This window comes from Cinclus cinclus, chromosome 4 (genome assembly GCF_963662255.1).
Source record: "Cinclus cinclus chromosome 4, bCinCin1.1, whole genome shotgun sequence".
NCBI lineage: Eukaryota > Metazoa > Chordata > Aves > Passeriformes > Cinclidae > Cinclus > Cinclus cinclus.
The window spans coordinates 360,919-373,526 of NC_085049.1; the positions used below are offsets into that span (position 1 = coordinate 360,919).

Here is a 12,608-nt window from a genome sequence, read left to right on the forward strand (position 1 = left end):
TCCCTAGGACAAAACATGTCTCCACACTCTTTCTTCATCCACCAGCTCCAAAGTGATAGCCCTTGCTGAGGTGGGGAGGGCTCCTGAACTTTATTCTCACAGGGTGAGAACAGCTCACAGCTCACTGTCCTCCACCTTCCTTTGAAGGTTCTGCTCCTCTCTGACCAGAACAGAAGAGTATTCACAGAGCCAGAAAGGTGGAAATCCTGCTGCAATGACATGTTGTGTAGCTATTACAACTTTTATTACAACCTCTGCAAATTCCTCAAACAAGTTGGCTGCTGGCTGTAAGCAGCTGAGCAGACACAGCTCTCTCTCAATTCCATAGGAGGACCATGTGTTTCATGACTCCAGCTCAGGGCTCAGACCCTGAGAAGATGGAAAAGTGCTTTATGAACTGGTTTTTAGGTGCGTTCTTAGAAATGGCTACAGTTTTTCAGTGGCAATAGCCACATAGGCAAGCCCTGCATATCAAGAAAACTTTAACCAGGTATCTTTCCTTTCTTCCATTTTTACTGGCCAGTTCTGCACCTCATTAACATAAACAGATTTTTAAAAATTTGTTTTTCTAAATTTTTGCATAATCTCATAAAAATGCTGCTTTGGCAAAAGAGAAACACGAAGAAGTAATTAATTCCAACACAGTTCACAGCCAGCATTTTTGAATGCAAGACATCACACAGAACCAAAGAAATCAGCCCAAAGAGAAACATGAAAGAGAGAGGAGGCCACTGGTAACCTGGACGAAGAAGACTCATGAGGTTTGATGCTGGCACTGCGATCCCTCCTCACTGGAGCTGGCTCCAGGGTGGGCAGTCCCGTGGCTGATGTCGTTGTGGTCCAGGTTGAGGACACTCGTCTCAGCAGCCCTGGGGGCAAACTTCTCCGTAAGCGCTGTGGAGAAATCAGATCCTTACAGTTTGTACAGGCTTACAGAACCTCCACACATGCACAAATAAATGCATTCCCATTTGCTTCATTCTGTCTGACAACACCTAGTGAGGTACCTTAAATCTGGGCTCTCCCAGGTATCATTCATTTCAAACACAGCCAGTGCTTTAAAAGCTTGGAGAGTCTGGACCATCCTCCCTACCTCGAGTTTTAAAAAAGGTGTATGTCCAGAGCCCCACAGATATTCAACACCTGATGTGGCCAAAGGTACTTAAACAAGTTAGCAGGGCCACAAAGGTGACTGAAGCATCTGTCATTACAGGGAAGGCTGAGGGAGCTGGAATTGCTCAGTCTGAAGAAGAGATTGCTCAGGGTAGATCTTACCAATGCACACAAATACCTAAAAGGAGGGTGTAAAGAAGAAAGTTTTTTCCAGGGGTGCCCAGTAACAGGACAAGAAGGATTGGAGCAAGAACTGAAGTACCAGAAATTTAATTAAAATGCAGGAAAACATTTTTCACTGTGAGGAGGACTGAACACAGAGAAGTTGCCTGCAGAACCTGTGAAGTCTTCACATTCATGGAGATACTCAAAATCCAACTGGACATCCTCCTTAGCAATCTGATCTAGGCTGAGCCTAGAGAAACTCTCCTCAATGAGCTGAGGGATAGGACTGGACTAAGCAATCTCCAGATGCATTTTCAACCTCAACTACTCTGTGATTTTAAATTGTCATGAATCCTCAGAGTCAGAGATTCCAGGCAAGAAAGGCTGTAAGAAAAATAAGGCAGGGGAGTTCCAACTTTTTCCCTGCCATATCTACCCAACCCAAAGACTACACACTGAAATAAAACTTTCAAGCTCTGGGATATGAAGTCTCAAAAAGCTTAGAAAAAGCATCATTGTTTACAGCAGATTTTTCTTCACCACCCTGAGTTTTTCTTTCACCTGACTCTTCTCCATTTCTCCAACTGACAGGATTTACACGGGTTTTTTTGTTCAAATTTTTGAAGACAAAGATAATAAAGGATCTTTTCTTTTGATTCAGATTTGCTGTTGCAGATCCTTTAATTTTGTAAGTTGTTTCTCTTTTGAAGTTCTTGCGAAGTGTTTATAGTAAAGAATTAAAATAAATATATCTTCAATGCAGAGCTTGGACTTAGCCAGAAGGTTAAAAAATATGAGATGGAAGACATTTAAGTTCTGAAGCCCGAAGTTGCAGATAAATACATTAACACATTATCTCCTTACACTAAACCAAAGACCTGCAAACTATTTGTTTTATGAGCCATAATACGTTTAGGTCAGTGAATTCTTCAATCCAATTAGTTCTCTGTAGCATTAACTCATCTCTTCATCCTTCCTTTCTCTTTCCCTCATAAGGTATTATGCAACAGCAAACTGGTATCTGTTCCCTATGCTTGCTCATGTGGTGGCAGTGTTCTTGCACTTAACTCTTCCCCTCAGAGCCTAGAGTACAGCCATTATAGATATGGTGGCTAAAATAAGCTGGAAAATGTGCTTAAAAACCTGTGAACATCCATTCTGTACATACAGCTGCTCAACAGGCAAATAGGGTGGTAATTATCATCACACTAAACTGTAATAAAGGAATCATGAGCACTGCAATTCAGATGCCTGGAAATGCTGGAATGAATGCTGGCTGTGCCATTTAAACTGTACCAACATAAAAGCACTCGCCTGTACAACGTACACTGCCTATATTTAATTTTACAAGGGAGGCTTCAGTACAAAAGCATTTTAGTTTTGTTTCAGAAATGAAATGTAAGCCTTGCAGGACAGCTGATTAGCAACAAACCTACAACTCAAACTGCTTCAAATCTGATGTGCTCTTTCTAGCTGTTCACTTGCTAAATGTGGGTGATTAACACTGGTTATTTCCTGCCTGATCCCTGAACATTCACAAAGCCATTTTTCAAGGCAGTACTATATATATTTATGGTTCTGTCTTCTTTTTCTTCTCAAGACAGCGTCCATGAGCTCACAGTATTTGTCGAACTAGTGAGAGCGATGATATTTTTGTTTGTTTGTGGGGTATACAACAGTTTAGACTTGATCCAAAGCACCTGAGGGTCATCAATAGAGAATTTTTAATTGACTTCTGCAGGTTTCAGCCTCCTAGTTAAAGGAAGGAAGAAGAGATAGCAATTCATCCAGAAAGCCCAGAGACATGTGATAGCCCAGCGATGTCCCCTCAGGGGCAGGCAGGCTCCGGCGCTCACCTTGGGAATAGCCAGCTTCTCTCCTTTCTCCGGACATTCCTCTGAGTCGGAGCAGGTGTAGTTCTCACTGAAGGACACCAAGGGGTTCACCCTTGGCTTGTGGATGGCCTGGAAGGTTAACTGTGTGTTGAGCAGGTTGCTCACTGTTCTCAGCGACGTGCACACGTTGGGGGGCAGCGAAGGGTCAGCCAGCAGGTCTGTGATGAGCCCGTGGGCTTCTCCCATGACAGCAATATCCACGGTGATACTGGTGCCAGAAGACTGAAGAAGAGAGAAATAAAACCTGAGACAAGAGAAATGAACAGCCTGCTGGACACTACCTCGAGCTGTGGTGAACTCTCTTCACAGCTTCTGTTAAAATGGTTGCAGGAGGAAAAATAATAACATGAAATAATTCTTTAAATACAGAGAACAATGCTGAATAGATCAATCAACAGTCTGCAAAGACTCTGGAATTCCATCACGTCTGATTTCACAGCTTTCACCATCTGCAGCTGACTTAACCCATCTGAATGAATTGTTCAGGCTCCCTGTGGAGACAATAGCCAGGGCCCATTTACACAAACAGTTTTGGAGACATGGTTTAGGATGGGAGGAGACTCTCTTGAGAGATGCCCGAGTACTAACTACAGAACAATTAACCTGGAACAACTGATGTTCAGTGCTTATGCCCAGATGAATGACATTAATCCCAAGCATATACTGAGATCTCTAAAATATCTCCGTTCAACTAAACTACAGTATTCTGCTATGGTAGCAATAACATTCTTCTCCAAGCAATTGGATATTGGGCAGCTTTACCAAAACTGAAATGGAGGAAAAAGTGGATTTTTTAAACCTTAAAGGTGTCAAGTCTGTGACTTGACAGCTATATAGTACAATTGCAAATGTCTGAGGATCTTTAAGCTCTAAAAAAGAACAGTGAGACTTGGATGCACACAGAAGTAGAGCAACTAAAAAGGCAGGAGGCATATGGAATTTCAGGGCAGAAGTGACATCTCAGCCTCACTAGCTGGTGCACTAAAACCCACCATAAATTCTGCATGGAATTGCCAATTCAAGGCACTCCAAGAGTGAGCATTTTCTCTTTGTCATGTCTTTGACACATAAGCTCCGTCCTGCTGCTACTGTTTGGGGCTTAGCAGGTGTACGTGCAGTTTCCCAGAGAGACCAATGCAGCACATTTTGTACTAATTTGCTTTCATGTATTTCTTAGAAAAAGCAAGAATACATAGCTTGCTAAATGGGGAAGTTACGCCTGTGAAAAGCGCATCTGAGTTACTTGGACTGGCAAGCAAAGAGCACGGAGAATCGGTCAGACTTAGAAGGAGAGTGATTAAAGCCCCAGCCAGGAGTGACTCATCAGTGACAGCGTTCACGGACCTCAAAACACAGAGCACAGAGTAACACAACTTGCATTCTCAGAAAAGGATTTACAGGCAATAAAAAGTGTTTCTAAGGAAAGTGATATATTAGTTAAGTATAGCTAAACCTCTTCCCTCTGTCCTCCTGCTTGCATAACATGGACACCAGACCCTTGGCAAAGAGATGTTTCACTCCACTGATCCCTTCCTCATGTCCTACTCTTTGCTAAGGCTGAGGCAAGCTTCAGGACCAGAAGAGGCTTCCTCACTCACTAGCCTCTCCTGCAGCCTCTTCCCACATTTCTTTCCTGTGCTGTGAAATAAAACCAGAAACTGCTTGATCTACTGGAGTACTATTTCATCCTACTGAAAAATATTAATGCCCGACTTCAATTTAATGGGTCCTTCATTCCAGAACATCTCAGGAGTGCATGCAGAAGATTCTGGCAGATGCTAAAGAAAATTCTTAAATTAAAGGACAAGGCTTGAGATGGGAATAATTAATTATCTATCTTAACCTCAGCCATAACAAATGGACCAAAGGGGAACGAGGCAGAATGCATCACTCAAAATGTAATGGAAGCCTCATATTTTCAGCAAAACTGTGGCATCTACAGTTTGAAATTCTATTAAGCCTGAAGCCTGGACTTGTTGACTGCCAATCAGAGACAGAGATTGATACTTCCATGAAGTAAACAAGTCTGACTCAGCGGGCTATAAGCAGAGATTCTGTACAGCAGTAGTAATATTTTGCAAAGCAGCCAGCATTGTTCTCCATGATTAGTACCAAGTGGGGAGAGGGAGAGCCTTTCTCCACGGTGGATTTCTGCCACAGGGCCTCCAGCTCCCTGTGTGCTCGTGGGCTTTGGTGACCCCTGCCTTAACTCTGAGACCTGGCAGATTTGTCCCAGTCAAATGCCAGACTGTGATGAGTTACGTGAGTCAGTAATTACGAATGGTTCACCTGTCTCAGGTTCACTTTAGAGCACGATCAGACTAGCCTGGCCAGGTAAAAGTACAGGTATTTAAATTATTATTTTCTAAAAATTATTACAAATTGAATGCATGAAAGCATTTTAAAATATTTTACTAAAAAATCAGTAGAGAACTGCATACGCTTTGCATTTCATTATTCAGAAAGTAAATGATAATGTGTTTCCCTAAAGGACAAAGAAACCTGGAATTTATTGTAAATCATTATGATGATGTGAAACAAGAGAGTAAACTGGTAAAAATTTGAGACTAATGCAATTGCATACATGCGTAAGTATTTTATATATGCACACACACACATGCACACAAATATATATGCAGGGAGTCTTCTTTTAGTGTAAAAGTGCATACAAAATCACTCAGTCTTTGTAGGCTGTTTTCTACTAATGTGCACAGCCTCTGCATGAACTGGTTTGGATTCTTTCCAAACCACTTTGCTCCTTGAAGTTCCAAGGCTGGATACTTGGGAACATCGGCATGGACAATGTCTGCAATCAACAACAACTAATTTGATACAACAAAACAAAACAACGAGGAGCTAAGATAAGGTGAACTTAATTTCACAATGGTCAGTGTTCATTTACTCATGTATCCCAGTAATTGTGAATGCAGCTCCCACCCAGGAATTTTGGATAAGACTGGCTTGCTGTTCACTTTGTGACTTCATTCCAGCCCCGATTTCAGCAATGTCATCCAGTGACTAAAACTGAAATGCTCTGAGGCATGAGAATGAGAAAGCAAACAGGCTGGGAACAAAAGCAAAACTAATCAGGCTCATTTTTAACTAAGATAAGAAGAAAAATGAACTCCTTACAGTGCTGAAAAACAGATGGTTTAGACCACAGTGCCATCTGGAATTCCTAAGTGGGTCCAGTTGCACTTGCTGCATGTTTTGGGGCTTCCTTTTATGTACAGAAATAATAAAAAATAACAAACCCTAAAACACACTGCTGCATGTGCAGGACCAAACCACAGAAGTAGCATGTCCCAGTCTCACACAGATGATTTTTGTCAGGGCAGGAAACAACTGCAAGGAACACTCTTATATTCAATATGAAAACAGTATACTGGAAAATTTTAATAATAATATAGAATTTTTAGATTGGAATCATTTGTTTTGGAGTCTGCAACATGACTAGAAAAGTTTTCAAAATCTGCATAACCTTCAGTAGGCTTTTCTATTACAGTCCATAAAACCTCTTTTGTTTTCTTCTGTTAAATTATATTATGCATAAAACTCTAAGAATAGCTTTTTACTCGGTAGGAGGAAAAAGCAGATAAAACTGTGCAGGAAAAATGAATTTAAGAAAATAGGAATAACAGATTCCTTTAGCTGTAAGACCTGATAGATAATGTTAGGTATGAACACTTAACAGCTGCCTTAACACAAAGAGAAGTCTTGCCCCTCCCCATTCATGTTTTGCATATGATTCCCATCCAGCTTAACTAAAAACCACCCCTCTCTCCACCCTACAAATAGGGTGATTATCAGGACAACACAAAACCAGTTGAAACTTAAGCAAGGAAAAAAAACCCCAAACCAATTATCAGATACAAACCACAATTCATTGCACACAGCTTCATGTTAGGGGGAAATAAAAATCTTCATTTGCTGTGGCTCGTACAAGGAAAAGCAATGAAGGCAGAGATATTTGCCTTTCACCACGTTACACTCAAGAGCACTCTGTAAGCAAAAGAATGGAATGGGGGAGGCAAGGAGAAAAAAAGAAAAGAAAAGCAGCATCCAGCATATCTTCAATCTTCACACAATTACGAGCAACTATAAATCACAATTTGATATGGCTTCCAAGTCACATCATAGATGTTCAGGCCAAGCTGTCTGGAAACAAAATTAAAAGCAAATATAATTCTCCATTATTTTAATGTCCACAGAGCAATTTGAAGGATAAACATCAATTGGCTTCTATGGAAATAATGAATCATTTTAAAGGCACCACAGACTTAACTACTCCACTTTCCACTGAATGACTAAGGAAAAAAAGCATGCATGCAATTCTTTCACATTTTACTTTTCTCTATTTAAAGCTCTAGAATCAGAGTATTTTTATTTTTATTTCTCTCTTATTTTGTACTAGCACAAGATTTCAGATCTTCCCTTCTCTGGGGAGCAAAGAAGATGTTTATGAGAATCTTTTCTCCAGCTTAATGAAGCACAGCATTCCCACTGCTCTCTGGAGGTCAACCAGCCACAAGCTCTGCAAGGCACACTCTTTGGTAGGGCTGAAAACAGCATCTTGTCTCATCATATTGATCAAAGAAAACCTTTCCAAGGCATCTGTCTGGTCCTTGACTTTGCTACTGAGTCTTTAAAGCACCCAGAGCTACACAGCCATAAACCAGACACTGAGGCAACAAAAGATGAGCCCACAATGAAGGAAACTCTAAATCTTCCTTGAGCCATAATGACTTGAATTTTAATCCTGGTTCCAAGATGCTCGGGATGGCACCACCCCAGCAAAGCAGACCTACCTGATAACAATTACACTGAACTCTGATCTGCAGAGCAGCATTTGTCATGACTGCCACATGAAGTGTGTCTGTAACATGAGCACATGCCAGAAAGATGCCAGAGTCGAACAGTCACAGAGCAGCCAGAGAAGTCTTTCAAAGCAGCTCTAATGAAATGGGTCTCACTAGAGCTACACTTTTTGTCCCCTCCCTGTGCTGCAATGAGCCCTTTCCTCAGCCTGAGGCCACAGAGCCAGCAGAGCCAGCCCTGTCTGGGGCCAGGTGTGCATGTTACTGGGCAGCCTCACAGAGGGCTGGCTCTGCAATCGCACAGGATATTAAACTACCAGACTTCTACTACCAAGCAAGGCCACTGACTTGGACCTTCCTCCCGTATCCCACCATTGGCTAACATAAAATTTCTAGCAAGATAATAATCTCTGAAACTTCCTCCCATCTGCCACATTTACTTAAAACTGTCACAGAGGTGCATGACCATGTAAGACTACTTTCTTTAGAAAACCAGGATGACAACACCACCATTCTTTAAGAAAGAGGCACCGGTTTGAGAAGGAAATACTTTTTTCCCCTCTTCTTATAAAACCTGTGGAATGTATCACTGTCTACAGCACACTTTGTCTGGGGAGGCAGCTGCAATCCCCACATCCTGCATCTCTACCTTAGGTGACACCACTTACAAAGCTCAGTTACAGCTGACTAGCTTTCTTCCATTACAGGATCTTTCAGTTCCTGACAGCTCTGCCAGCCAAAGATCTCAGACTGAAACATATACTGCCAGGTACTTGTCTGGGGTGAATTATTTCAGCGTTTGAGAAAAGTTGCTTAGACATTTACAAGAAAACTGTTGGAGTCTTTTATCCATCCTAAAAACTCTTCGTAAACCAATAGCACTCAATCTGCAGCAGGCACTGACGGTGCAGTAAGGCCTTTTGCTTTTCCTGCTCTGATTTGTCCAGATTTGGTTGGGAAGTCCCTGGACAAAATGGAACTAAAGTTAGCCCTGCATGACCTCTACGGGCTGTCAGAAACCCAGCACTGAACTGCCCCGAGTGTGCTCACCTCCATACTCTGCACGTGTCCTCGTGCACTGTGCACAGCCTTCCAAAAGGCACAGGATCCCATGTCAGAAACACAGAAGCACAGAACACATCTGAGCTGGGATGCAGTTTTGGTGCCACCTGTAACTTTCAAGGGACACTATGGGTTCTTGCTTTCAGGTCACCTAGCAGGCTCTTCCAGATTTGTCACGCACACCGAAAGAAAATATCCTCATGGTCACTAGCAACCAACCAACAATACAAAGATAGATGCAGAAATAATCTCAAGGAGTGGGAGGACTGGATTTGTTAAGATAAAAACCTACAGACTAGGAAAGCCTGAACCCGTGTGGATACAAGCACTGGACACAACCCAGTGTGACACAGTTAAATCCCTGTCATTTGTATCTGACCAAAAGACCTCGAATGAACTAACTCCACCGACTGACATAAAGCAGTACTTAACTTTCCACATTTCCTTCTGGCCCAGGAGAGCACAGCTGGAAACCCTGGAGGGCAGAGGGAAAAGGGGCACAGGGGTGTCCCCAGAGTGTGCTGGGTGGCACAGCACGGCAAGGGGCAAGCTGCAGCCAGCCATGCGCGTGCTCTGCCTGGGGCTCCTTGGGAAATCCCAGTTCCAGTGAGGGCTCTCCAACAGCTGGGTTGACCTCCTGCAGCAGGCACGACGAGGAGCACCCAGGGAAAGCAGCTCCTGGAAGGAGGCGAGAGCACAGCCTGGGCTGCCTGGCGAAGAGCCGCCGGTCACAGCTCCAAAAGCTTGCGGAAACTCTGACGCTGGTGTTCGAGGCTCTCAGCACAGCCCTGGGGACTCAGCCACCCTGCTCCAAGGGACTTTCCGTGCTGCTTGGCTGCCTAAAAACATTAAACTACCACGACTATCCAGCCCAAAGAACTACTTGACGATGTAGAGCGGATCCCAGAGTCAGGGTTGATTACTTAAAAAGTACACACCACTCCAACTAAACTAGGAACTTCAAAAATTATTGCTTTTAATTAAAGCGCAGCAGATGGGAAAAATTAAATTCTAAATGGGGCTCAAATCAGCTTTGAGTAACACAGACCGAGGAAAACAATTCCGTACTTCAGAGGCTGTCCTCAGTTGTCTTACTTTATTGTTCTCCAATTTGTACATCAGATGGTCACAAATTGGTAGCTTGAAGCCGATTGTGTTCATATGAAGAAAACAGTGACAACTGTCTTCAGCCTCAGCTGGGCTGCAGCAACAGCAGGAGTGGGGTGCTAGGTGCACACACTAGTGGAGGATAAGCCATCTATTAATACCTGGTGATTTTACTCATTTGAGTTTGCAGCTCCACATCCCAACTGCCTGCTCAGCATGGAAAGCTATTTTAATTCTACAGTGAGCTAAAACAGAGCAGCCACATACACAGCAGGAGTTAAAAAAAGATCCACTGAAAGCAATAGTCACCATTCAGCCTTCTGTATATTAACTAATCCTCCCACATTTTCAACCTGACAGTCTCAGTAAGACCAGAGCAAAGCCAAAGGAGCCACATACTGCCATATTTTCTCCCTTTCAAAGTACTTCAGGCTCTTTTGGGATGCAACTTGAGAAGCGACATTGCAATTAGCAGCAAACTGCAGAAATACGTATGAAAACAAACCCAGCTAAAGATTCACATCCATGTCAGCCCTTCATTAAGAACTGCTGAACAGTATTAAGAAGAGAATTATCAAATATAATTTAAAATGTAATGCAAATAAATGGAGCCTCTACATGAAGACAAAAGATTAGGGAGGTGAAGAGTTGCTACACAGGGTTTCAAATATATTTTGAATTACTAAAAGGGAATTGCCATAGGAGAATAAACTGAAAAAAAAAGGAAACCTAGTAAGGTTATGAGTGTTGAAAACCAAAATACAAAAAAAATTAGAAACTAGGAAGTAATCATCAGTGAAGCTATAGATAAAGAGCCTTTAATGTCTGTTCTTACTGGAATTATGACAGGGATTTGGAAATGACAGCAGGGGCCAGATGTGTATCTTGGGCCATGTTTTCCATATGCAACAGAGCAGAAGGATCCTGTGAAACTCCCCAGTGACCATGAACACTAATGATATTTAGTGGCCCATTTTTAAGAACAGGCTTCCCCTGAAGCCAAAGGCAGGCAGTGATATTCTGCACCTTTTGAAAAGGATAAATCCTCTGCATGTCAAATTCCAGTGAGAGCCTCACTGCAGACAAATTGGTCCAATTTCAACATTTTTTTCTTCTCACATCAGTGGTTTGCATTATTTCAGTTCTGGTTTTAAGCACTCACACTAATACCAGTTAATAGCCATTGAGTGCTACAGATGCCTCCTCCTCTTTCTCATGACTTCATGTCACTAATGAACTCTTCTGTGTAAAGAATTAATCATTTTTCTTTAACACTTGGCTTTGGATTCTTATATTATGACTCATTCAAAAAAACAACTGTAGCCTTAGGGACTTGCAGCCCCCAAATCCTTCATCATAGCTGCTGCAGAGCTGTTATTTCTCTAAAGTACAAGCTACCAACATCTAAAGCCACGACCTGCAAAAGTCTCATTTAAGCATGGATGAGATGTGAAAATCCCCACCTCTCCAAGATTATTTATAGGCAGACTCTTCAATGAAGATTACAACAGCGAGAAACAGTAATTGATATACAAGAAATGTAAAACACTATCCTCTACATGCCTTCTATGATATCAAAATAATTTTTTTTCACTTATCACAGATATAAACTGACAGACCAGCAAGCCCTGAGGACTGCTTTCAACCTACTTCATCCTTGACCTGCAAGGACCAGCTTAAAGACACACTAGGTTAGTTTATACTGTGGGCTTATTTTGCCTTTGCTGTCATGAATGAAAAAAACAATATTTGCTTGCTGAGATACAAGGTACACAGCTGATAACCACAGGTCAATGCCTGCATTAGATGGCCATTTTCAGCCACTACTGTTCTGGCCTTTAATCTACACATTGGATGCTAAAGGCTCTAGGATTTTCTAAGTAATTTCAGCAATCTCTAATTTCTCCCATGTAGGTGGTGACTGATTTGTCACATGCAGAGTTTTAATCTAAGAAAAATCTTACTTTCAACTTGTGTCTTTTAGGTTATACTTGAGCAGTACTTGACTTGCACTTTAGAAAAAGAAAAAAGTAAAATATTCCTAATTATGACACCCTGGCTGCTTCTCAATTCTAATTAGAGATAGACCCAATCTGTAATTCTGCATTATTAATATCTAACTCTGACTTTCTGGCTCAGGGTCTGCACTGTTTTATGAGGTCCAAATACTTCTGTGTTTTGGGAAAGCTTGGATTCAAATTCACATCTAAATATAACAGCACCAGCTTCTCGTTTACAAAAGGCAACAGAACCATAGAGACCAAAAAACAGACACAGATCATGAAGCACTGGTGCTTATGCTGGCAACTGCACTAGACAATGATTTCTATCTCCACAGTGAGTTATGTTTTCTGCTTGGATGTGGTATTAGGAAAAAAAAAATCAACTGCGGGCTGCACATGGGCTCTTTTAAAAATGCTAAATATCCTTGTGAAACTGAACTTCAGTA

At 41.9% G+C, this 12,608-nt stretch overlaps 1 protein-coding gene across 2 annotated transcripts in view; it reads right to left on the reverse strand.

Moving 5' to 3' along the window:
• PDE3A (phosphodiesterase 3A) overlaps window positions 1-12,608 on the reverse strand; it is a 214,668-nt gene that overhangs the window by 28,194 nt on the left and 173,866 nt on the right. For both annotated transcript variants that reach the window (XM_062492598.1, XM_062492597.1), the window contains exons 3-4: window positions 3,135-3,395; window positions 740-894 (exon numbers count right to left, since the gene is read on the reverse strand). In XM_062492598.1, coding sequence (XP_062348582.1) covers window positions 740-894; window positions 3,135-3,395 — 416 coding nt within the window. The remainder of the gene's footprint in view (window positions 1-739; window positions 895-3,134; window positions 3,396-12,608) is intronic.